Here is a 24,773-nt window from a genome sequence, read left to right on the forward strand (position 1 = left end):
AATAAACTCCGAGTCATTCTTTGCAAAGAGATCTACATAACAGAAACGTTCCATTCATCCACAATGTCTTCCGCCAGCCCAGCACCAGTTGAGCTTCGTCTTCATCCCTCAGGATGGAGATCTGCCCCAGAGTCGGAGCGATATCCCCTCTCCCTCATGGGCCACATCATGCCCAAGGTCTACGTCGCTGTTGCCGAAGTGTTTGCTCTCCCAGAAGACACCAACATTGAGGCGACAGTTCGTAACATGGCCGCTGGACTGGAGTTTACGCTATCCCAGTTCCCGATCCTTAGTGGTGTTCTAGAGATGAATGCTGCCACTGGGACCATGTGGGTGGCTAGGAAGCGGGACTCGACCGCTAGTCTGCACGTCAAACATATGTTGGGCGAAGACGAGTTCCCTAGCTACAAGGAGCTGGCTGAAAAACATGTAAGATTGCCCCAATCTCTTGTAGAGAGCCAAAATACTGACGAGAAACAGTTCCCAGCGAGTGCCCTCAAAGGCAGCCAACTCCTCCCCGAGTTTGTCACAGCAAAATCGCTTCACTCCCCCCTTGGTGACAACAACGAGGATGGAATCGCTGTTGCTGCCTTTCAACTCAACTTCATCCGAGGTGGTCTCATCATTGGCCTGGCCATCCATCACTCTGTATCCGACGGGCCAGGATGTGATGGATTCTTGACCACCTGGGCGGAAAACACGGTTGCTGCGGCAAAGGGCGCTCCGTTCATTCCTACGAAGCATCAGTTCAGCATCCACGGAACCCCACTTGACATTGAAAGCCCGACGAAGGCTAGAGTCGAGGAGCTTAGCAAGATGCTCCCCGTTGTGCGAGATGCGGGCGGCCCGATGCCACCTCCCCCAGCTGGCTTCGTGATGCCTTCCTTGGTTGCGCAGATGTGGCACTTTCCCAAGAGCAAGGCCGACTTGCTGAAGTCCAAAGCTTCGAACCAGGATGGAGGCAGCTGGATCTCTACCTACGATGCAATCATGGCTCTTCTGTGGAGCAGCATGACGCGTGCAAAGTTGGAGATGCTCAAGCCAGACCTAGCATCCAAGGCAACTCTGGTCCATGCCGTCGATACCAGAAAGGTCTGGAACCCACCACTGCCCGATCGCTTCTTGGGTGTTGGCGCTGCCGCCGCGCGCTGCGAGCCATTGGCAGTCAAGGACATCGTCGCGGGCAACCTGCCCCAGCTTGCGACGTCGGTACGAGGCTCAATCAACGCCATCAATCCAAAGTACCTTTCGAGCCTGCTTCAGTGGGTAGCCGGACATGAGGATCAGCGATTCCTCGAGATCAGCATCAACTCATTTCTGGGCATCGATCTCGGTGCGTCCAGCTGGCAGGGAATGACTGCGTACGAGGCGCACGATTTTGGCTTTGGACTTCCCAAGGCGTTGAGATGGCCAAGCCCAGGTTTTGAGGGCTTTGTGATGCTGTATCCCAGCCGGGCGGGGTCTGTTGATGCGGCTGAGGATGAAGGCATTGAAGTGTGTGTTTGCTTGGAGGAGAGTTGCCACAAGAGGTTGCTAGAGGATGAAGTGCTCTTGGAGTATGCCCAGCCTAGGGGAGACTAGAAGCAAAGTACAGGCTGCGGATATGCAGAGTCTGTGTACATTCGTTGAGGAGATGTGGCTTGAAGGTACAGAAAGGGTGAGGCAATGATGGTGGATTGAAGCATAAGGAAGTTTGATACTCTCATTAGAAAACAAGTACACGCATCCACTGTGTTGGCAGACATTGTGTTAAGAGACTGCAGTCTTGAGAAGGTGGAAAGGGATAATTCTCTTATTTCTCGTACGGAGGTTAGAGCAGTTAAATATCCCATGAGAGGTTTAACCTTTCATGATAATGCAGCTAGGTATAAGTCTTTGACTGCAGGCAGCAGAAGGTTTAAAAAAAAAAAAAAAAAGGCCACTGTGTTAGCATTGGGTCATGATGCTATGATGTGTTGATAATGTGTTCTTTATTATAGTTGAAGCCCAGCCCTTGATAGGTTAACTGAGCCAGAAGATCGTACATGCATAGCCACCTTTCACGCTCCCCAGACTCCGAATTCAACCACTAGACTTTAGCAACAGCCACGATGGCACCTCCAGCACCGCCCTCTTGAAGAACAACAGCAGCTTCCTCACCCGGCTTCATCGAGTCCCTAGAAGCAGGCAGCGGAATGGTCAGATTTCCTCCGGTCCACTCTCCAATCTTCATGACATTCGTCACTGCATTGCGGTGGTTGAGTTTCTTGCCCTTGTTGGGACCCTTTCCAATCTTGACTTTTTCGTCACTGGCGCGGTAAAGGATGACAAGAATGTCATGCCTGTCCACTGTCTCGGCGGTTGAGTCAATTCTGACATCAGTGTCGTTGGTGTCGAGGTAAATGTTCCATCCCATTCCTGCTCGAGCAGTTCTGGCCTGCTGAACAAGTTGTTGGACATCTCCGGCGGAAGAGCCATCGGCCACGCCATTGATGACGATTTGAGGAGTAAAGATGCTCTTGCGTTGCCACTTCATAGCGTAGGCCCTCTGACGCTGGTCTGAAGTGTTGTTGGCAAAGGTGTCTTTCCAGCCAGTGTGGTCAAACAGCGTGACGTTGTAGGTAAGAAGAAGAAGGTTAGGGTCCTTTGTCGCGTCGAGAATGTCAGGGACAGCGGCTGGGCAGGATTGGCAGCCTTGGGATTGAAAGAGTTCAATGAGGGAGAGGGGTTCAAAGTCGACGAAGCAAGCGGCTGTGTGCTTGTGGTTGGGGTCCTCGCCAATGGGATGGCCATGGTCGTCGAGAGCGACGGCGCAAACCATGGGGGGTTGCTTCTTCCGGCGGAAGAGCTTGGCAAGGAGAGAAGCCATTGCTTTGGAAGATGAATGTGTCTGAGAGGGAATGATGAGAAAGGATTGGGTGTTGATGAAGATGTAGAATGGAGATCAGGAGAGCGAGGAATCGCGTTTATATAGATGGATCTCGAGATAAGGGTTAAGAAAATTTGATATCTTGTTTTTGAACAGTCTTGCAAGACTCCTCATGCTGTCTCTTAGATGACAGCGACAAAAGTCCGCGCCAAAAAAGTTGGTTGTCCACCCTATATGCAGCTTGGGTTGCAGGTACACCATATCAGCCCCATGACGAGGTGGATAAACCAGCATTGTAAAGCCCGCAATCTGCCGGACGAGGCAGCCCATCCTATCACGAAGCTGTAATGATTCCAGTAGCTCCCACCATCTCGATGAGCTGAAAAGGAGGTCGTCAGCCCCGTCGGGCTAAGACAGGGGTCTCCTGTGGAGGGAGCGGAGCCGTCATCACAGCCACGCCGAGGCAGCTCGCATTCTCCTTCCGAAAGGGGTATAGCATCGATATGCAGTGCCGTTTGAATTGATTCCATTTCTGGGGAAGGATATGATTGGTTTTTGATGTTTGACATTGTCGTCAGCAGAAGCAATGTTTGGATTCTATGTGCTGTGCCTCTAGGCCCAATCTGAGTCTGCCTTGGGCTTGATGCGTCCTGGTCAGCTATGCCATTGTGACACAGGGGAGTCATCCCACTTTCAGGGGCCATGTTAGTCTCTTTGAGAACCCTCCAATGATATGGCAAAGTTTCACATCTGGTATTTGAGTTTATCTCGGCTGCTCGAAGTTTCTTGCTGAAAATGGTCGAGAGATACAGTACGCCTCTGGATAGGCAGTGAAATCGCCTTGTAGGCCTCGGTCGCTCGCAATTCCTCAACATCTAAGGTCTGCGCCGCGTAGATAGAGAATCAGGGAGAAGACAATTGAAAATATCTGTGCGAGTATTAAAGATCAGTAGCAACTATTGAATTTGAGGAAATCAATGAACCTCCAAGCCGGCCTCAAAGTGTCAATTCTTGTTAACTTACAATAACAAACCGAGGATCAAGAGAGTCCATCAAAAAGACGTGAGAATGAGTCCTAACGGTACGTTATGCCCCTACAAAGTCCCATACTGAGCTTAGCTCTAATATGGTATAGCCTCGTCCAGCCGATCTTCGAGACCAACAGACGGCACGCATGCTGGAGATAACAACCGTCCACTTTCTCAATACCAGGTTAGACAATATCTATAAGTCTGTAAGAGGATCACTGTTTTTGCTAACTTCAGCTCTAATACAGAGCCAACGAGATGGTGGATCAACAGCAAACTTTTCCGAGAAACCACCCAATTCAACCACCACGCCTGTCATCTACGGTCTCGTGCCTACGGATTTCTTTTCCTTTGTGAATATGAGTGACGGTGGAAACAAGAAGAGTAGTTCTTAGGATGTAACCTACTTTGATTGAAGCTTTAGTGGGCTTGGAGTATTTGGAAAGGCGTGTATAAACTGCGGGGCGCTAAGTCGCCCTGTGTATCTCTGTCAGGGGTGTACGAATAGTTTTCTGGATTAGAGAGTTTCAGCGTACTAGAATTGATGTAGACTATCATGTTAAGGAGATTCCCTTTTGTTTTTGTTTCTCATAAGGCCTTCGGCATGCGAGAAGTGGGTGATTGCAATAAGAACGACGGGAAAGTCACGATGAAACTGGCCGCGTTTATAAGAGAACACATGTCCTAAATGCAATTATGATAAAACTACGAATTCGAACCGTAGTGTAAAAAGGCCCTTCACAATGAACATGAAAGGCAAAGAGAAAGAAAACCATATCCTACAGCCCCTCCCTTTCAACTCCATCGCAATTTCCAACACGAAATGCGCTCTCCTCAATAAGTAGATCTTTAAAGACCGTTAGACTCCAAAAAATTGGTAATGACCTTGTACGCTCCAGTGGCGTTGTGATGGAAGTTGAAGTTGTGGCTAGCGTGAGGGTGGAGGTAGGGCTGGAACTTGGCATTCTTCCAGATGGTGCGGGCAGGCTCCTCAAAGATGCCCTCGCATTCTCCGTCACAGATGATGTAGTCGGTCTTGCCCGTGATGGCCTATCATGGGTTAGTATAGGCCGGAAGTAAAAGGTTGGAGAACCTACGAGAGCTGCGCCGGTGAAGCGGCTGGCATCAAAGTCGCCGTCCGTGAGTGTCAGAAACTCTCCGATGCCGAATGGTTGCTTGTATTCTTCACAATAAGATGCTGTAGGCAGATCGTAGTAGGGATACTTGAAGTAACTATTCAACCGTGAGTGGATGGGCATAAGATAGTGGTTTGCAACACCTACGTGTTGATCTGGGCAAAGCTATCGACCCAGGTCAGATATCCGGGGTCGAGGAGCCCAAATCGCCGAGGGTTCTGAAGAGACGCCACCCGAGGAACGAAAGAGCGAACCAATCCGTTCGCGTTCAGTCCAGTTGTGTTGTAGTTGATGGCAGTCAAGATGGCAGCATCGGCAATGTCGGGGTTCTCAGCCACGGCAAAGTGAGTGATGAAGGATCCAAAAGAGAAGCCCATGACGGCGAGCTTGTTGGGTTTTCCAAACGTGCCAGTGTACTGGCCATCCTTGACCAGCTTGGCGAGCTCAACGAGGATAGCCTTTTGCTTGCGAAGCTGGTTGGTGAAGCCAGAGACTCTGGATATTAGGTCAGCTTTGGATCAACATGTAAGACAAGAGACACGAACTTCTCAGATTCGCCGGTGCCTAGGCGATCATAAAACCAGACGGAGTAGCCTTGGCTGATGGCGTGCTGAACAAAGTTGTACTTGTCAGGCTCGTAGGCAGAGCTCCAATGAGTGCGAGCCTGTCCAATGCCATGGGTGGCAAGAATGACGGTCTTCTTCTTGTTGGACTTCTTTGGAGTGCAGAAGGAGGCAGCGAGGGTGAAGGTCTCGGTCTCATTCTTGGTGCCGTTGATGGGGCTGGGGTAACCAGCACTGGCTCGAGTTGTAGCAGCCGTCAGGAAGTCTTGGAGTGCATAATCGTCCTTCCAGTCGGGAAAGTCAAATACGAGGTTCTCAGACGTGATGGTGACTGGAACCTTATATTCCCAGCAGTCGGCAGTTGGTGGATAGTATGGCTGGGTCAAGGCCAGGGCATCAGAGGCGCCAGAAGGGTAGGTCTTGCCGGAAGCAAGACCATGGGTGAAGAGAGAGGTAAGGACGAGATGAGTGGAACGCATCTTGTAATTTTGAATGAAAGGACTAAAGAAGAGGGAGTTGAGAAGTTGAATGGGATGATGAAGGAAGGGATTGTGGAATTCTGTTTGAATCATCTTGATCCTTTATACCTGAATTTTCTGATGTTGGATTTCATTGCTGTCCATGAGCACGGCGGAGCATTTCGTCACTTTCTAGACCCAGTATACCTCAATCTCGCTCATTGTATCTGCAAACAGCTTGTATCGGCACTGGTACCTCGGCGGAAGAAACCCATGTTGCGCCGCATCACCATCAGCCATCGGCATGTTGAAGTTCAGCCCTAATGATGACAGTTTCCCTACACCAATCAGGCCTGTGAATTGGCACCGTTGTATCGGACCCTCCGGGCTGCGGTCAGCACTAATGCCGGCGGTTAAAGCGTGGCGCAGCTAGCTTGCCAGCTGTAACGCTAGCATGAGATATAAGAACAGGGCAGCCGATTGGGAACCATTGCGCGAGCTGCCAAGGAACATTCGCAACCTGCGAGATTTAATTAACGTCTTTCACCATGGTTGGCGTCCCCGGTCGCAGCAAAGGCTGCAACACCTGCAGAAAGCGCAGAGTCAAGTGCGGTAAGATGCCACTGATTCTCCACAAGTAATTGGCGTACTGATTGCTTAGATGAAACTAAGCCCGTCTGTGTACGTTGTACCAAGGGCGGCTTTGAATGCCTGGGATACATCAGGAACCGAGTTTGGCGGCACACTTCGACCGCTCCATTCCCGACCACGGAACCTACAGAAGCGACGTCGGCGGGACAGAATGCTTCAGCCAGTTCCAGCAAAGACACCGACCTTACGAATACTCGGGTTGCCTCCCCACCACCCGAGATGAGCCTGATCGCTTTTCAAGGAGACTTTTGCTTCTCCTTTATGTTTTCCAACTTTGTCTGGCGAAGCTACGGAGCCTCTTGGCTTGATCAGGCTGCGGCAGGGAAACTCGGTCGTCTCTCTCTAGATGCCACCAAGGCCCTCTCCCAGGCGAACTTTGGGAAGTCAAATCACCAGTCAGGTATTGAACTCAAGGGAGTCATACAGTACGGAAAGTGTCTTGAGAGTTTGGCTCAAGAACTAGGGAGCAGCTGCGGGCGGGACCTGCTTGTGCCCATTCTTGTGCTGATGATGCATGCTGTGAGTTCCTTATAGTGTGTTGAAATGATTTTAGACACTTACGCTATTAGGCATCTCATGCAGATCAAACTGGCGCCGTATCTCATCTGAGAGGTCTTGCTAGGCTGTTACATATCTGTGGACCGGAAGCCTTTCAGCAGCAGCCTCTACTCAATGCGTTCGAGGCAGCACGAGCAACACTGGTAAGTAGTAACGACTCAATTAGAAAGATTACAATCCTAATATTGTTACCGCAGCTTGTTGCTAGCTTGTACGGAAAACAACCTCTTTTTTTGGAAGAAGAGCGCTGGCGAAGCGTACCATTTGCCGCAAATGCTGGGTCTAAGTCACCGCAGAGCTATCTACTTGATATTCTCGTTGCTGTGCCAAGAATACTCCACGACCACGCCGCGTATGGGTCCTCAGATGAGGCTCAGCAGATTCCATACGGAGACTTGTTGAGAAGAGCCGAGGCACTCCTTGTTTCACTCTATCGTTGGCGTTGGCAATGGCAAGCTCGCTCCGGTGATCAAGTCGAGGTTGATGCTGGTACTACTTCCCAGCTCAATGGTCCAGCAGCCGGGGCTCTAGGTTCCATCGGCACTTCAAGGCAGTCGGGACGCCTCAGATTCGGCAAGTTCACACTTGCGACGGAGCTTATGCTCTACAACGCCACGCTGATGTGGCTGCTGGCGCTTCTGTGGAAGATGGACCCTCTTGGCGCGAGCCAACGCATCGAAACTTGTGCAGCAACTGCTACACCCGCTGAGGCCTCCGTCGGATACCTAAGGTTTGAACCACTCCGGAGACCCGGTGCTTCAGTCTCGGTTCGAGATCCCGCCATGGAGATCCTCCGCGCTTTCGAGTGGGTGACCCGCCATCACAGCCGAAGCAAGGAGCCCACGTTCCTGTACCTATTCCCAGTTGGGATGACACTGAGCGTTTTAGAGAAGGAGCCTGAGGCAAAGGCTTGGGCTATCAGTCTGCTGAATAGAAGCCCCATCACGGCGAATTATGCTCAAGGGCAGAACCCGGCTGGATTTGGCTTTTATGTCACTCGCGAGGCACTTCATCCAGAGACGGTCGAGGCAGAGTTGCAACTATTCTCGGAGCAGGATCTACAACAGCTTGCAATATGAGGTATGGAATTGGAGAGACTGGGCTTTAGGGGAAGGTCAAATGAGGGGTACAGTTCTCAATCAAGCCATGCTGGACGTGGGTCGAAGTGCAAGGGCTACACACTGGAAGCTGGTCTTGGTAATCAGAGAGCCAAGACAGGGCTGAAGCCAAATAATCCATTTGCAGACAAACGATGCGCCTCTCGTGTGGTGCAACGTCCGTTTAATTAGTAAGATGACTTGATTACCAATCCCTTTGACATCACCTCATTGTCCTACGAGATAAATAGATGTTTCAAGTCTCTGAATTCCTACCCCACGTAGAGTCAAAGAGTATCACTGCACTCAAGTCGTGAACATTCATCAACATCAACGATGGCGCCAACGTCCAACAAGTCTTTCATCTACAAGAAGATCCCAGACGTCTATCTGGTTCCCGGGGAGCACATCGTCGTCGAAGACCGACCCTTGGATCTTGATTCTGCCCCGCTTGAGGGTGGCATCCTTGTCAAGGTCTTCTATTCCTCCTTAGATCCCTACATCCGTGATCGCACGCGCGATCCCTCCATCGAGGACTTCATTCCAGCTCTCGATGTCGATACTCCCATCGTCAGCGCCATCGTCGGCCGTGTCATTCGGTCCGAGTCTGAGAAGTACCAAACCGGAGATCTCGTGATGGCCTTTTACGGCGACCACGTCGAGTATGCTCTCATCAAGGGAGATAAGCTCGAGGACGCCGGCTTGTGGAAGATCTCCAACCCCCATGGGCTGGACATTACGTACTTCCTAGGCGTGCTGGGAATGGCAGGTACCACAGCGTTCCAAGGCCTGTACAACATTGGTAAGCCCAAGAAGGGGGAGACCATATTTGTCAGCGCCGCAGCCGGGTCAGTTGGGCAGCTTGTTGGGCAACTCGCCAAGGCCGAAGGACTCAAAGTCATTGGCTCGGCGGGAAGCCAAGCCAAGATTGACTTTGTGGTCAATGAACTCGGCTTCGACGGGGCTTTCAACTACAAGACGGACGAACCTGGCGAGGCGCTGAAGAGACTGGCGCCCGAGGGAATCGACATTTTCTGGGACGGCGTTGGTGGACCACAGCTAGATGCTGCCTTGATAGCTCTGAAGCCATACGGACGCATTGTTTCGTGCGGAACAGTAAGTATGATCGGTGCAGATTTTGGAACACATCTAACCGAGGAATAGATGGCTATGTACCATGACAAGCCTGAGGACTTGTACGGCGTCAAGAACCTCTGGGTGGTCCCCAACAAGTATCTCAAGATGGAAGGCTTCATCGTGGACCTCTCGATCGACAAGTACGAGGCCATGATCGAAAAGGTTGCGCCTCTGATCGCCTCTGGCCAGTTCAAGGTCCTCCAGGATATCACCGTCGGGATCAAGAATGCGCCCGAAGCTTTGGCAGGGATCTTTACGGGCAAGAACTTTGGGAAAGGTGTTCTTCAGATTGCGGAGCCTGATGCATAGTGTGAAGCAGGATATAAGTCTTTTTTCTTTTTCATTATTGTCTTGAGCGACCAGTTCACGAGAGACCGCCAGTCGCAACAGCAAAAGTTACAGTCATTAATACAAGATCGCAATAAAACCCAATACCGTATACAAGGCCTCATTACCTTAGTGTATTAATAAAATATATGCCTAGTACCTGGAGAATGGTATGAGATACGTACCAGCAGTTTTACCAGCTTCGAGGATGCGTGGATAACTGACCTGGTTCTAATAAGGCGTGGGCGGAGGGGATAGGCTTCTCATCCACGAAATGGCAGAGAGTAGTCAAGTTTCCAAGTCTTAATAACTCCTTGATCTCCATCCCCATCCCCAAGTGTTGTGCCGCGAATCCACAGCTCTAGTTCCGCGGGCGGGCTTCAACAAGATAAAACAATACAATAGTCAACCACAACGCCGATGAAGCAAGAAATAGATGATTTTAACTAGGAAAGATGTCCGCTATACTAATAGAACTAATGAATCTCACTAAGGCCATCCACCATTGACCTCAATCAGCTGCCCACTGATTGACGATGAACCGTCTCCCAGGAGGTACAAGATCACGTCCGCGATTTCTTCAGGTTCCGATAGGCTCTTGAAAGCACCTTTGTATGCTGCATTATGCGAGTCGTCTCCCGCCATCCCCTGTATCATTGGCGTATTCACAGCCCCCGGGGCCACCGCGTTGACCCTGAACGATTCAGGCCCCCATTCCTGAGCAAATGTACGAGAGAGACCGAGCACGGCATGCTTGCTGGCAACGTACCCCGAAAGCCCATGGATACCTCTGACCGACGCCATGGACCCCAAGTTGACGATACTCGCCGCTCGATACTCCTTGGACCCTGAAGTGTTCTCTCTCGATGCTTTGACAAAGTTGCGGAATTCTGTGTTTGTGTTCCATGTTCCCATAACGTTGACATCCCAAAGTAAGCGGAAGCTTTCGTCCGAGTTCGCAGAGCCGTCTGTGGCGCGCAGGATGCCAGCACAGTTGACCAAGCCACGGAGCTCCGAGTCTTGGGGTGAGATTTGATCGAAAACAGATTTGACACTTGCTCGTGAAGAAACATCGACTTTTGAGAACGGCACTAGCTCCCCAGGAGTGTTTGAGTAGGTGGGGATTTCGGATAAATCGAGAGCATAGACCTTGGCTGACAATTCAAGGAGCTTTTTGACGATTGCTTTCCCAATCCCGGATGCTCCACCTGTAACGACAAAAGCCTGACCGGCAAGGCTCATGGTGGAAGAGTGCAGAAGGTGACGGCGTAGAAAAGAATAGAGTATCCTCGACAATAACAGATTACTCCTGACGCATCCAAGAGTTGGGACGTTGCATCTTGTGTCATGAGAGGGGCCCCGAATTATATCATTTTGGCTGAAGTGGAAAGTTCCAAGAAGCCAAGACTCAGCTGCTCTCAAGACCACGCATCCCACGCGTCCCGCGGGCGCGGTTCCCATCACAAGCCAATTACTTCATGACGGAAACCGAGAGCTTCACCGATGGCATCGGCCATCTTGCTTTTAGTAATATGAGCTCTACGTCACTGGAGATCGGGGTTCATGACTGAATCATGGATATAGAACACATTTCCAAAGTTTAGCGCGTCCACTTCTCAGGGGCGTTGCGCAAGTGGATATCTCACAGGGGAATTGCGACAGCGTTGGCACGAGAAATCAGCTCTATGCAACTAATCTGTCCTGGGTGCATTTGGGAAGCTTGGTGATAGCTAGATGACGTGCTCCACCACTTGAACCGAGGGCCGTCCGCATGTCGTACGATGTCTGTTCTTGAATTATCAATGGCCTCTAGCATATTCTACGAGCGTACTATAATGCCCCCAGCTCGTAGAACCCACGTATCACGCACGATATCGTACATGTACCCGGCCAGAGTAGGACACCCAACAACGGATCCCGCGGTCCTCGTCCTTGCAAGTGTTGGCATTGCCTTTGTCGTTGGATTTGGAGTAAAGTTCATAGCAAGAATAGCCGAATGAGGGGTTCGATGCCAGAACGAGAATATTATTAATGCTGTCCCTGCTAGTGCTATACGGCTACAAAACCCTTAGCATCAACATTCACCACACACTTCATTCCGAGCAATTCCTAAATACCTCCACGTCGAGACAACCAACGGTCAGAACAATAGCTTCAGACGGCTGGAGCGGGGTCAGCTCGTTGAGCGCAAAACTCCCCCCCAGTTGCCTTGGCAGGCTATCAGAAACCCCAAGAGCATTGAGATGGACGCCGGAGATCGCATCATGGTCGATGGCTGGTTCGGTATTGTCCGCAAACCGGGTTGCCCATACGTCTATGTATTCCGAACCTCAAAAAGAAGAAGCCGCCAAGTGCACTATAGTATCGTAATGGTTTCGGTGCGAAATTCACATGCCGTCTGAGCATGCATGTCCACGAACCCAAATCTCCCGTCCCATTGGCCTTCCCGAAGGTAATTCCCGTCCTCCAGTTTTTTCAAGACAAGACCATAAGTTTTTGGAAATTCGTCTTTTGTTCTCACGTACTGAGACTCTCCAACAGCAAGAAAAAACGCGTCTTTGTGTGTTGAGAGCCATGTGTTAATGGAATCATCCCCATCCGACCCGAAACTCTCATCAGGCTTTAGTTCGAAATGATGCCCAAGAGCAGATGTACCATTTTCCCAGCCGATTCTTGGGGGTAGATCCTCCTGAATAGTCTGGCAATCCGAAAATACTAATGCATTGATAGTGACTAGAGGTCCCGTCAAAGTCAGCGAGGCAGACTTGACTTGACCAAACGGGTTATTGGGGTCGACTAGTTCCACGGACACATCCACCATCTTGGCCAGGTCCGTATTCTGCTCGCTCGGGATGAGGTCACCCCTTACGCGACAGTCCATGCTTGCCCAACTCCAAGATGGGGCCCGCCATGTCTGGGATCTTGCCATCCACCCGGTCGAAGAGGCATGCCAGAGGAGCCCCCAAGGCATGGTGTCACGAAAGATGCCGGCGCAGTAGTCACCCTTGAACCAGGACGCACACCTTCTGGCGACAGCCGCGAACGCAACGAGCTTGTCTGCGACAGGGAACGTGAGCTCACGGTCCGTGTACATATCCACAAAATCTCGGTAGAAGTCGAAAAGGTCGCCATCTTCCCGGATGTTATACACGGCGACAAAGTTGACGTCGAATCCTCGTCCTTGGGCATTGTCATTGCTGAAGGGGAGGTATTCCGTGATTGATCTTTTGAGGCCACATTCCCACGAAATGCGATCTGAGGAAAAGTACAAGGTTCTGGGTGAAAGGAGTCTCTCCTGAAAGATCCATGCTCTTTTCGTGAGGGGAGCCTCTTCTCGTGCCCAGGCGAAATCATCCACAGTGTATACCTCGCAGAGATTTATCCCATCTAAACTATCAATTAGCTGGGTCTAAGAGTGGACCAAGGTTGTGATCACCTGTACTCTTGAATTCATTTTCATCGGGGACAAACTGGGCATTTTGCCTCTGCGGCTTGAAAAAGGGTGTCCAGACACAGCAGTCTTGTAGATACCTCGGATCCCTCTCACGGAAGGCTCCTTCGTGGGCACTCGCTGAAGCGTCAATGGCGATGTTGAGCTCGCAGTTGAGATAGACCTTGAACATTTCTTCTGACTGCAAGAGCCAGTCAGAGTGAGAGTCTTGTATGATGCAAAGAGAGTCGATCCAAAGGTATGGGATGTCCAGCCGACGGCAAGTGATGATGGCGTCGCGGAAACTAGCAGGGAGTTTTTCCATTGGGATTTCTCGTCGGAACTCGCTCTCTTTGTCAGTTTGGAGCATCAGGAAGTCGGGATTCGGTCCCCAACAATGACTCAAAGCGGCGTAACCGCCTTCAAATTGGGCGCCTTCTCGATTAACCAGGCGTGGCTGCTGATGAGGGGTTCCGACTTCGATGAGACGCCCGGGATGCCAATTTTCATGCTGCTGTCGGCATCGCTGTTCGCACTCATGATCGGCTTTGCAATTCTCTAACCAGTGCTTGGCCAACTTGGCTACATTCTCGTGACCCGTGCTATCCGGGATGTCTCTGAGAGGAGGGAGCTCGCTTCGGACTCTACAAGGGTCCGATTCCAGGTCGGCAGTGACCTGGCTAAGAAATTCGTCGTATCCAGGCGGTGCGTTGGCGTCTGCTGAGGTATTTACATAGAATTGCCACTCTTGCGAGGCAGTCACTTCTTTGTGTGTGGTTCTGGAGGAGATCAAAATCAAGTAATGCATCTCAAGTCCAATTTCCCAATCGATGGCATATTCCAATGGTGATGCGAAGTCGTTGTTGGATGTTGAGTGGACATGGAGACACATCCTGCAACCGTTCTTGGCAGCTGTGAGTAGACTTTGTTCGTCCGGATGGTGAGGGCCATTCAAGGTGCCCCTGAAGAAGATGGACATGCACATTGCACAAAGCATTCTGAAGACTTGGGTGGAGCTTGAAGGCAAGCGAGAGAAATAAAGATACCGGTTGAGATGGATGTGCGAGCTTATGCTTGTGTGCCTCGGCTGACAACGGATCCGGGCGGGGCTTTGAGGGGCCAAGAAGCATCCTTGTCAATCCAGGATGCCTGGAGGAGGATCGTGTTTTTCCATTGGTGCTAACGTTTCAGCCTGTTCTGCAACAAGATCTCCATGATCCTCACCTTTGGCATGAGTACCAGGGCGTATGCACGCGCAGAGTACTAGTGAATGTATTGAACTTCAAGAATACATAGGCGCAAAGAAGAATAGCAGGGGCCCATTTGAGATCCTACTATAGCGTTCTTGAGATAAGCATCAATCATATAGTGTTGTCTTTGATTCCTCTAAAGGAAGCCACTTGACACTCGCTTTGGCTCAAAGTAACTCGCCTACCAAGTGCACCACTACCTCTTACTTCAATGATGATAAGCTTATGAAAAATGGTTCAAAAACCGGGACCAATTCATGCTTAACGCCCCTGCATGATATTCACCTGGTAGTCCGGAGCGGCAGCTGTCATACGGTACCTTAAGTTGACGTTAGAATATGTCTGAATGCTTCCGCCATTGACGTCAGGTTTCAGCTTCGGGGCAATATCGGCATTCTCTCAGTGTATGCGAACAAACAAAGTGTGGAGTAGGAATGCTTAGATATATCCATGACGGCATCATGATGTCAACCGAGTGTGTTCACTCAAGTATAATCGTTGCCTTCTCTGCTCATTTCAACTTTCATAACTTTCATCTGTGAGGGCTTTCGAGTACTAGAATCTCTCATAAACGCAAAGTTGCAGTATAACTTGCGCCGGACATCGTTTGTCAATAGCCGCACTACCCATCGCCTACCTGACTCGTTCATACACGCTACTACCATCATGGTGCACAACGTGAGGACGTACGTTCCTGAGGCATCTACTCATGTTCTTGCGTTGACTAAAAATACAACAGAAACGAAGAGTTCAAGGAGGCCCTTGAGAAGTATGACATTGTCGTCGTCGACTTCTTCGCCACATGGTGTGAGCCATGCAAAGTCATTGCTCCCGTCTATGCACAGTAAGCCAGACACCGATCCGAACGCCGGCCGCCAGCCACTAACATTAGTTCCAGCTGCCACGAGTTGGACAAGTTTAAGGATTTTCGGTTCCTCAAGATCAATGTGGATGAACTGCCTGACCTGTGCGAGGAGTTGAAAGTGTCCTCCATGCCGACATTTCAGCTGTACAAGAAGGGCGAGAAGATTGGTGAACTGCATGGTGCTGACCGTGAAGGTCTGATTAAGCTACTAGAGAAAGGCCTGGAATAGTTGCCTGGCACCGTCTAGGCGATCTTTTTCACAATGTTATCTTGAGCATTGTCTTGTCTTATTGATTGGCAACCCTTCTTATCGACCTAACTAGTTCATGATAATGAAGTTTATCGCGGTTCAGGAGACGCAAACTTCTCGAGTTCAGAGATCTTTGGCTCAAGCTGCTCCTCCGCGCCCTCCACAATACGCCGACCACCCTTGGACTGTCTATCGGCGCCCAACGAGATTGCAAACTTAGAGTGAACTTGCATAGCCATTCCCTTCTAGTAGATGAGATAAATAGGAATAGGGACAGCACAGGCAAGGCATGCGGGAATAGCGCCGGCATACTCCAAGTGATATTTGCCTCCCACATTCTCTTAAAGTGGCGTCTAGTACATGGCTACAATACCGTCGTACCGACCAGGAAATCTCAAGCGAAGTCATTTACTCCCGTGGCCGAAGCAGAGTAAGGATCATATGCTCATCAACTGTAAGCTCGCCAAAGTTCTTCGCATAATGCTTGAAGAGTTGGCACTTCCTTACCTTCAAATGCATACCCTGTTTTCTCATCTCAAGAACCCAAGTTTGAACGTGCTTGGCCGTCAAGTTCTCGTTGTGTTATGTTTATCGATGTGCCATGCTAAAAGATTGTCATTCGCAGTTCTAAGCCTGTGGCAGTACCAACGCTCTAATCCATTCTCAGCAGGTTTCGAACCGGGTTACAATTGCATACAATGCCACATCGTATCTGAGAACGTTGTGTAAATGGAGGCCTCCAGATGGAAGAGCAATCATCCGCACAAAATGTAGCCATATCACATGACTGGTCCGAGGCCTGCTGCGGCATCGGTGTAGGTCGATGGTCTTTCTTGTGACGAGAAGGTCCCAAGGAGTCTTAGCTCCCTCTCAGCACCTTGAACCAAGCTGGTTGTGTAAGAATTGAATGACAAATAGCGGGCTTGGCTTCGGCGGCTTGAGTCTAAGTTTTGATTGCTAAGAACTGTCGCTTGGCTTTTCACGGAACACGAGAAAGTACCACTGATCTGACGTTCACCTTATCATCAACTAACTAGATTGCCTGATATTTTCCCTGTTCAACCATTGGACTTGATTGCTTCAACAAGACTTGCAACGAGGGGCGTTGCTGTCCAATCACTTACGTGTCATTCGCAGCCAACAAAAATTGGCTTTACTTGATCCAACTTGTTGAGCCTGAAAGTGAAACCATCACGTAAGAGCGCAGTTTTCAACACCACAACCTGACATTTCAGTGAAGAGCGTGACATCTGTGCTACTTTATCTACCGCTGGCGCAGCAAGGCATCAAAAGTATCTAGATCGTATCACTAATAAGGATAAGCGAACGGGTTTGTCTTGCACAGTGTGAGCAGCACTTAGCCTGAACCTTGCCATTCCCTGATTTGAGTTCTCTCCTCGTCGGCCTGATCTTTTCCGTTTTTCAATACGTCTCCCGATTCACCCATATTTACCATTATTTCATCCAAGTCACAAGCGTAAGCCACACTGCCCTTGTGCGCCAGAGAGTAACCGCATGATAGCGGCAAATTTGAAGATTTCCCTAAAGCTTTGCCAGATCTCGACTCTCCGTCAAGGCAGGTCCATACGTGTAGTGATCTCTCTGCCTTTGCTTTTACCCTCACCAAGCATCCAGGAGATACTTTCGGGGGCCGGTATTGTTCTGCTCTCATCAAAACTTTCTTAGATAACGCATCCTGGGTCAGTCATTAGAACTTTCATTTTAGGAATCCGTGGCGGTGCAATACAGAGACACGGAGATCAGTTCTGCTTCATCCCCCGGGCCATGTAGCATAAGTCCTTATCTAACTAAGTGGCTACGGACATAAGTGATTACCTTGAGGCATGGGAATGGTATCTGTGAATCCCAGGACTATCACTTCTGGACTCGAGTAGAAAAATGAGCTTTTTTTATCCAACTTGGGTTATCAAAGAGAGCTTCAGTACTCTATTCGTCCTTTTTTTACCGCGAGTAGGAAGAGTACGAACCCTGCCTCCTAAAGTTTGAAAATTGAAATGATCACCCGATCATTTTTCTTTCAACGGCCATGTATGCCTTTCAAACTCTCTTTGAGCCTCTGAACATTGTTGACTCCCAAGCTTGGCCATAAATTCCCAGTCATTTCCTCTGTGTTCTCGACTTCTTCCCTTTATCTCCAACTCGCATTTGTTTCTTTGTCTGGATACAACTTCTTTGCTATTCACACTCACATACGCTTAGCACTGTTCTTAAACGGCAAAAGCACATCGAACGCCTGGCAGCATCTGCATCATACCTTCTTCTCTTATCAGAGTACCTCTTCCGCCATCTTTGCCTCTACCTCTGAGCTTAGCTGTCAATATCTTCCTACTGCCTCTCGTCACCGGCATACCCGTTGCTGTTCTCCGCCAGCATAATTTTCGCCCCTTCATTCGAAATCTCTCTTTCTTTTTTTCTTCATGAGCATGCTACCCGCTAGCCTAGCTGCAGAACTGGACATCGCCCAAGAAGAGATGGACTTTTCTGTAGAGGACATATATTCTGTTTGTCCTGGTTGCACCCGCGTCCGATCCGCAGCCGCACTTGTCCGCAGCGCCATCGCCCACATTTCTAACATCTCAGTCGTTGAAGGACACGAGTTTCAGAACGTCTGGTTCTGGATGCATCACTTAGACAAGGCCATGGACAGGGTTGAGGAACGGTTTGGCGGCGACATAACACCGCCGGAGCTGGGATCCCCCAAACATAATGTTATGTGGGTTATCAATATGTGCTTGGATACCCTGAGCTATATTCTCACGGCCTTGAATGCGTACGGCTACAGGTTGCAGGCGGAAACACAGCATCACTTCTCAGTTTTTCGTCATCAGCTTCACAACATCATCACCATCATTGTGAGGATTGTCACAGCACCAGTTCCGCTCCTCGAGCCTGAAGTTCCGCTGCTGAAGGCTAAGGATCGTCACGAAGGCATGGAATTGCCCAGTGACCCTTCGTCGTCTCCCCAGCCATCGCAGGCAGGAGAGGGACTAGAGGGTGAGGAGTTGTCCGGGTCACCAGCACATACACCGGACTACGAACATTCACCACCTGCCAAAACGTTTCAGACGCAAGAGGGACCAGAGACTATTCATTTTTCATCACCATCTCGGCTGGAGTCCCACGATGAAACATGGACGTTTAGAATGGTCCAAACATCTTCTTGCAATGGCTCTTCTAAGAGCTAGGATTTGAAGACGATGGCACCATGACTACCTCACCCTTGGTTTCCAGTGAGAGTTTATGGCCCCAAAGGGACTGTTGGTTGTCGCGTGGTGGGCAGATGCTTTACGGAGGATGATGCACAGTGATTGGCGACAGCGATATACAATGGCGTCTGAGCGTGAGTCAAAGGTTGCGGCTGTTTTTACAAGTTTTTAGCAGGTCTTTGGATTAGCTAGTGTAATGATTTCAATGGCATTGCAAAACATATGTCCTTACCTACCTATGATATAGTATTTTCCTTGTGACTTGATGCTAGAGTCATGAGAGCTCCGTATGTTCCACCAGAAGCTTCGGGGTTAATGTTTCTAGTCTTTGACAAAAAGACTTTGGAAAACCTCTCTCTTTTGTCTTGCTCTACTATTGAGATTATTCCTTGCTGGCGGCAATGACTCCTGCAATAACTGTAACTTCTGATAGCACCGGCAGTAGATATCGGATAGATGTCGCTATTTCACGACCGAAAATTAACTCTTTAGCAATGCGTTTTTATTCCCGTTGCTTTTCCAAGCTCGGCAGTCGCGGCTGTCGACTGACACGTCGTATTGCTTCCCGTCTTGATCCGGCAGTTAAATGTTGTGTTGGTTGAGACCTGCATTCGCATGCCGCGCCCCCCTGGCTCCGGTTAAACCGGATCAATACACCTTACTTATATGCTCGTCTTATGAAACATGGACCTGCGATCGTACGGTGGAAAGGCAAAGGCGGCTTGACAGCGCGGTCGTGCTATTTAAAACATCCATTCATCAGAGTCTGCAGCCAAGCCGTCATGTCAAATAAGCTTAACAGACCAATATCGACGCCGTGTCTCAAAATTATTGTCCAGTAGAGCGTGTGCATCTGTCATTGACGTGGCGACTCAGCCTCGTGATGCATGGCTGCGGCCGGCGGGTGGACCCCCATGTTTCTAGTAGCATACAGCTGTACAACATCTTGAAACCCTGCCTATTAATAGAAGGATATGGCAAGGATGTTTTACTGTTATGTTGGTTGTGTGTTGGTTGAGTGCCGTGTTGGCCGAACGTTGGTTTCAAGATGTTTGAGGTGGAGGAGAGTGTCCACCGAGAATCATGCATGGACTCTTCTCGAAAACCGGTTGTTGAGTGGCAAAGAAAAAAACCGCGCATATTCACTCGAGGTTTGAGACACTGGTTGAGGGCCAAGAATTCGAGGACGTATTATTCGACGGGGAGTCAAGAAGCCGTGGGTATATTATTTGATGCTTTACAATTTATACAAGTAAATGGATCTTCATGTCCATTTTGAGACCGTAAATAGTCTCCTCCCACAGTGTCTATGATGTATATGCTGATACAGTTTACGCTTACGCATTGGCGTTGGCAACGACAAAGTCAAGAATGGTGAGGTTGGGACCGCTCCAGTGCTTTCTAGCACGGGCGAACCACAGGCCAACAGCAATGGCCAGGACGGCAACCATGACGGGGCCGCAGTAGTTCATGTTCTCGGCGGTGACGGGAATCGTCGAGGGAAAGGGGAGGAAGAAGATGACATAGAGGGTGTAGATGAGGGCGAACGAGTTGACGTAGATACCGTACGCGCCGAGGTTCCACTCGCCCACCTTGATGGTGTTGCCGCTGAAGCGGACGTAGAGCATGCTGCTGATGGCGATGGCGTAAGAGATGTAGAGGGCCAGGGAGGAGAGGGAGGTGATGGCACCGAAGGCAACATAGGAGGAGCTGCCAATGTTGAGGAGGTTGAGAGCGCAGACGAGGAAGACGGTGAAGATGATGGATCGAGTAGGCACTCGGTGGTTAGGGCTGACGTAGGCAAAGTAGGCGGGCATACCACCGTCACGAGCCCAAGCCCAGGTCAGTCGAGACACGGAAGCAATGTTGGCCAGGTTGACACTGAAGGAGATGACAAACAGGCCAGTGATCATGGCAGTAGTGGCCTTCTCGGAGCCGGTGACGGACATGATGATGGCGAGGATAGGGCTGGCCTCGTTGAGCATGTCCTCGACGGAGCCCATAGCAGAGATGAGGACGTTGACCATGACAAAGCCAAGGACACCGTTCATGAAGATGGACCAGAACATGGCGCGGGGGACAGCCGACTTAGCCTTTCGGGTCTCCTCACTCATGTGGATGGCACTGTCGAAGCCTGGGGTTGTTAGATACGGCAATAATGAGTAGACGAAGGAAGCTTACCAGTGAAACTCCAGACACAGGTGAGCATTCCGAGGTTCCAGGCGACGTAGGTGTTCTCCCAGCCAGACGAGATGTTTCGCGACAGCCAGAAGGATGAGGGGTTGCGAGGGCCCATGACGACAAGTACAACGACAAAGATGACAAACAGGCAGACGTGGAGGACACCGGCAACAAGCTCAATCCAGGGAATCAGCTTGAAGGCGTAGATGTTCAAGAAGCCGTGGACAAGGCACATGGCGATGACCAGGACAGAGGTGTGCCATCCACCGGCGACGTAGTTGGGGTGGTTGAGGGCAATCATGGACTCGAGCAGGATGATGGTGACATTGGCGATGGCGGCAAGCAGAGAGACGTAACCAAACCATGTGGCCCATCCTTGAATCCATGTCGCAAATCTCTTGACGGATGAGGGGGCGAGGTGATATGTCCAATGGTACTGCGCACCAGCAACTTTGCGGCACATTAGCAAGTTAAATCCGTAAAGGGAAAAGAGTAGACGCACCAGGCTGGATCGAGGCCATCTCTCCGAGGGAAGCAGCCTGGGAGATGGCGCCGAAAAAAACGATGATGAAGCTAAAGATGAAGGTCTGGGGGCCGCCATTGAAGAGGGCAAAGTACATGTTTCTGCGAGGTCAGCATCGCGATCAACGCCAAAAGACGTAGCAGACATACGAGCACATGCCCTCCCATAGTGCCATGTAGGTCAGGGAAAAGGCAAACAGCTGCGAAAAGGAAAAGACCTTGCGCGTCCGAGTCTGGTTGTAGACCGAGTTGTTGTCGTTCTCGGTCGTGACGCCATGATCGACCGTGACGGGAGCCTTGTTGGCCTGCCCAAGCTCGAGGCTCTCGTTTCTAGATGCGACAGACATGATTTAATTTGTGAGGCCAGTGCAGGAACCAACAGTTCGCATGGGGGTGAAGGGAAGGGGGAGGGGGAAATCAATGTGAGGGAACAGGAGAAGACGTATGGAAGATCCGGGGCACTTTATTAAAAAAGAAAGATGACGGGCAGCCAAGCAGCAAGTAAGCAGAACTGACAAGCCAAAGGGGCGTGTGTGTGAGAGAGAACGTCCCAGGACCGGGAATTCTACGGCTCTAGGCGTTGCCACAAGCGATGTGACTTCGTTTCGAGCCCACCACCAGCAGCTGAAATCGATGTTCAGGCCAGGTCTAGCTTGGCAAATCCCGGTGACTGACGGAGGAAATAACCACGCCTAGACCAGCCCCAGGGAAGGGGGAAAACAAAGGGCGAAAGAAGAAGGGGGAGGGGCGCTTCGCCCCGTCGCGGAATGCAACGACTTTGTTCTTGGGTCTTACCGGGCACAGATAACATCCTCCGATTGGCAAGGATCAGGGGCGACTGTCCCCTCTTTGCTGCAGAAAGACTAGACATGGGTAGCCTCATTGTTGGACCGCATCACTAGCTTCGAAAGGACCGGTCCGGGGGTTGGTTGAAAAAGTGGATGACAAAGTCAAGAGGCCTTGAAACGACAATGTCGGGTTGGTCGAGTGTCCTCGAGGTGCGTCGCTCGCCCCCTTACCTATGGAGACGACCATGGGCCTCGAAAGATGCACCTCGTGGAACCCTCCAGGGATTTCATGCCACCTGAAATCAGGCACAGGTGGGCAGAAGCCACGCAGAAGCAATACAGCACCGCACACAACCTTTTTCGTCCAAGTGTGGGAAGAAATCATGCAACCGAACTAGGAGGCGTCGAGGTCTTCCTCTTCGCTTTCACTTTTCTTCTCTCATGCTCAGCTAGGGGGGTTTAGTTTAGTGAGTGACAGGGCAAGCCTCAAACAAACAAGTGCAGACGATGGATGCGCCCGAGGCGACTTTGACTGCCGCTGAGTGATGTGATGCGTGCGCCCCCATTCTTTTTCTCTTTCGCCTCCAGCCTCTCACTTTGCTCGCACGCCTTGCTCATCTCTCGCCCGCTTTACTTTGCCTGCTGATGCATGCGGTCCGACCTGGTCACGATTTCTCAAGCAGAGAAAAAAAGCTCGGTCCCTTCAATGTTAAAGGCCAACGGGTCCCCATCCCCCCATCCCCTCCCGCCGTCTCGTAGATCGAGCTGAGCTGCTGCTAAAAAGGATCGTCGCTCTCTGACGGCTACACGATCCTACGCAAGACACGTCGTTCAAAGCAACGCCTACCCCAGGGCCTTGCTCGCTTGCCAACGATGGCCCTCGACTCGGATCAGTCTCCGCCCTTCTACCCGCTCACAAAGGACAACCATGGGGCTCTCGTCGTCGTCACGGCCATCATCTTCTTCATCTATGCCCTCCTCGGCATCGTGGGCAAGCTCATCATCCGCCTCAACATCACGTCCATGAAGGATTTTGACCTGCTGCTCCTGGGATCCGCTGCCATCTACTTTTGCCAGACGGCCTGCGTCGTCGCCGCCTGCAACCACGGACTGGGAGAGCATCGCAAAAACGTGTCGGATGAGGATTTTGCAAGTTTCAGCAAGGTTGGTTTCTTTGTGGAGATTTTTTTTTTTACTCCCCGCTGCTTCAGGTTGTTAACGTCAGTTGAAACAGTTGATCTATGCCGCCCGAATACTCGCATTGCTCGTCGATGCTACGACAAAGATATCGTTATGCCTTCTCATCAGGCAGATCAGCAACATCGGAGGCTTGAACCTCGCCAACCTGATATTAGCCGGCGTTGTAGTCGCATACACCGTGGCAGGTATCTTTGCGACAGCCTTTCAATGTCCCCTTCCTGAACCATGGGAGTCGCAAAGCAACGACCAGTGTCCTAGCCAAGGACCCATCTTCATCTTCAACGGCATCATGAACATCTTGACCGATCTTGCGCTGTGCGCTCTTCCCGTGGCCATGATGTGGGACGTCCAGACTTCGCTTAGGCGTAAGCTTATCGTCATGGCTCTCTTCGGCAGCCGTCTCATGTTTGTCTCCCCACGCCGTCATATCGTATCGGTCGATGCAATGCTAACGAACAATACTACAGTGTCCCCATTGTTACGATCCCCGCCATGTCGCAGGCGAGCTACCTCTTTGGCGACTCTGGCGATGCGACATGGAAGGCTGTTTCTACCATGATCTGGACGCAAATATCTCTCGGTCTCTCGGTGCTTACTGTATGCATCCCCAGTCTCAAAGGTGTCATCGACAGTTTGTTAGGCCACACAGCTGTCGCCGCCATCGGAGCCCCATACGAGCTCAAGGACAGTGGCAACGGTACGGGTCTTGAGATGACCGCCATGGGAGAGTCTGGTGGCTCGAGGGGCAACACCAACAAGTCCACCACCAGGCAGGGCAGCCACGCTTTGAGCAGCGCCTTGAGAATGGGGTCAAGAGCAAGGGGGAACGAACAACCGACATGGCGGAGAGACGTGACGGCGCAGATTGACACAAAAGCAGAGATTGGCAGCGAAAGCGTGCGCAAGCTGACGGAGGGTGTGTTGGTGCACACAGATTTCGAGATGCAGTACGACGAAAGAGGAACATCAGAGGCCTCGCGGGCGGATTCAAGAGGGTCGTACGAAGCTAGATACAACATGTAGATATATAATTAACTCAATCACGAGCATTTACATTCATGCGCCTTCAACGGTCGTCCCGAGGATCTGGGAATGTGGCAGACGGCAATGGCTTCAACGTTGGCTAGAGCCAACACATCTTGAAGCCACCCACACACGTCGTCAGCCATGGCGCCGACATGACAGCGGCACAGCACGATAGGGTTTTCGCTAAAGACAAAAAGTAACCCCACGCTCTGGATCAATAGCCCCCCTGTC

At 50.7% G+C, this 24,773-nt stretch overlaps 11 protein-coding genes across 11 annotated transcripts; 6 read left to right on the forward strand and 5 right to left on the reverse strand.

Moving 5' to 3' along the window:
* Nucleotides 1-63: 63 nt before the first annotated feature.
* Nucleotides 64-1,581, forward strand: NCS54_01336800 (Hypothetical protein; the record flags this gene model as incomplete). The annotated part of the gene is made up of 2 exons (XM_053158564.1): nucleotides 64-429; nucleotides 481-1,581. The coding sequence occupies 2 exons, from the start codon at nucleotides 64-66 to the stop codon at nucleotides 1,579-1,581; spliced, it is 1,467 nt and encodes a 488-aa protein (XP_053014539.1).
* A 487-nt stretch (nucleotides 1,582-2,068) lies between these two features.
* Nucleotides 2,069-2,848, reverse strand: NCS54_01336900 (Hypothetical protein; the record flags this gene model as incomplete). Its single annotated transcript, XM_053158565.1, has 1 exon — nucleotides 2,069-2,848. One exon carries the CDS (start codon nucleotides 2,846-2,848, stop codon nucleotides 2,069-2,071), a length of 780 nt encoding a protein of 259 aa, XP_053014540.1.
* Nucleotides 2,849-4,725: 1,877 nt separating this feature from the next.
* Nucleotides 4,726-6,054, reverse strand: NCS54_01337000 (Hydrolase-4 domain-containing protein; the record flags this gene model as incomplete). The annotated part of the gene is made up of 4 exons (XM_053158566.1): nucleotides 4,726-4,926; nucleotides 4,974-5,109; nucleotides 5,160-5,507; nucleotides 5,558-6,054. The coding sequence occupies 4 exons, from the start codon at nucleotides 6,052-6,054 to the stop codon at nucleotides 4,726-4,728; spliced, it is 1,182 nt and encodes a 393-aa protein (XP_053014541.1).
* Nucleotides 6,055-6,581: 527 nt separating this feature from the next.
* On the forward strand, nucleotides 6,582-8,321 carry NCS54_01337100 (Zn(2)-C6 fungal-type domain-containing protein; the record flags this gene model as incomplete). The annotated part of the gene is made up of 4 exons (XM_053158567.1): nucleotides 6,582-6,645; nucleotides 6,695-7,203; nucleotides 7,254-7,385; nucleotides 7,440-8,321. The coding sequence occupies 4 exons, from the start codon at nucleotides 6,582-6,584 to the stop codon at nucleotides 8,319-8,321; spliced, it is 1,587 nt and encodes a 528-aa protein (XP_053014542.1).
* A 354-nt stretch (nucleotides 8,322-8,675) lies between these two features.
* Nucleotides 8,676-9,785, forward strand: NCS54_01337200 (PKS-ER domain-containing protein; the record flags this gene model as incomplete). Its single annotated transcript, XM_053158568.1, has 2 exons — nucleotides 8,676-9,455; nucleotides 9,504-9,785. The coding sequence occupies 2 exons, from the start codon at nucleotides 8,676-8,678 to the stop codon at nucleotides 9,783-9,785; spliced, it is 1,062 nt and encodes a 353-aa protein (XP_053014543.1).
* A 507-nt stretch (nucleotides 9,786-10,292) lies between these two features.
* NCS54_01337300 (Hypothetical protein) lies at nucleotides 10,293-11,045 on the reverse strand (the record flags this gene model as incomplete). The annotated part of the gene is made up of 1 exon (XM_053158569.1): nucleotides 10,293-11,045. One exon carries the CDS (start codon nucleotides 11,043-11,045, stop codon nucleotides 10,293-10,295), a length of 753 nt encoding a protein of 250 aa, XP_053014544.1.
* Nucleotides 11,046-12,159: 1,114 nt separating this feature from the next.
* Nucleotides 12,160-14,230, reverse strand: NCS54_01337400 (HET domain-containing protein; the record flags this gene model as incomplete). The annotated part of the gene is made up of 2 exons (XM_053158570.1): nucleotides 12,160-13,190; nucleotides 13,246-14,230. 2 exons carry the CDS (start codon nucleotides 14,228-14,230, stop codon nucleotides 12,160-12,162), a joined length of 2,016 nt encoding a protein of 671 aa, XP_053014545.1.
* Nucleotides 14,231-15,023: 793 nt separating this feature from the next.
* On the forward strand, nucleotides 15,024-15,577 carry NCS54_01337500 (Thioredoxin domain-containing protein; the record flags this gene model as incomplete). The annotated part of the gene is made up of 3 exons (XM_053158571.1): nucleotides 15,024-15,169; nucleotides 15,223-15,327; nucleotides 15,382-15,577. The coding sequence occupies exons 1-3, from the start codon at nucleotides 15,150-15,152 to the stop codon at nucleotides 15,575-15,577; spliced, it is 321 nt and encodes a 106-aa protein (XP_053014546.1). The 5' UTR covers nucleotides 15,024-15,149.
* Nucleotides 15,578-18,036: 2,459 nt separating this feature from the next.
* NCS54_01337600 (Hypothetical protein) lies at nucleotides 18,037-18,804 on the forward strand (the record flags this gene model as incomplete). Its single annotated transcript, XM_053158572.1, has 1 exon — nucleotides 18,037-18,804. The coding sequence occupies one exon, from the start codon at nucleotides 18,037-18,039 to the stop codon at nucleotides 18,802-18,804; it is 768 nt and encodes a 255-aa protein (XP_053014547.1).
* Nucleotides 18,805-20,162: 1,358 nt separating this feature from the next.
* NCS54_01337700 (Hypothetical protein) lies at nucleotides 20,163-21,875 on the reverse strand (the record flags this gene model as incomplete). The annotated part of the gene is made up of 4 exons (XM_053158573.1): nucleotides 20,163-20,959; nucleotides 21,007-21,456; nucleotides 21,509-21,630; nucleotides 21,679-21,875. 4 exons carry the CDS (start codon nucleotides 21,873-21,875, stop codon nucleotides 20,163-20,165), a joined length of 1,566 nt encoding a protein of 521 aa, XP_053014548.1.
* A 1,314-nt stretch (nucleotides 21,876-23,189) lies between these two features.
* NCS54_01337800 (Hypothetical protein) lies at nucleotides 23,190-24,539 on the forward strand (the record flags this gene model as incomplete). Its single annotated transcript, XM_053158574.1, has 3 exons — nucleotides 23,190-23,480; nucleotides 23,551-23,921; nucleotides 23,984-24,539. The coding sequence occupies 3 exons, from the start codon at nucleotides 23,190-23,192 to the stop codon at nucleotides 24,537-24,539; spliced, it is 1,218 nt and encodes a 405-aa protein (XP_053014549.1).
* Nucleotides 24,540-24,773: the final 234 nt, after the last annotated feature.

This window comes from Fusarium falciforme, chromosome 11 (genome assembly GCF_026873545.1).
Source record: "Fusarium falciforme chromosome 11, complete sequence".
NCBI lineage: Eukaryota > Fungi > Ascomycota > Sordariomycetes > Hypocreales > Nectriaceae > Fusarium > Fusarium falciforme.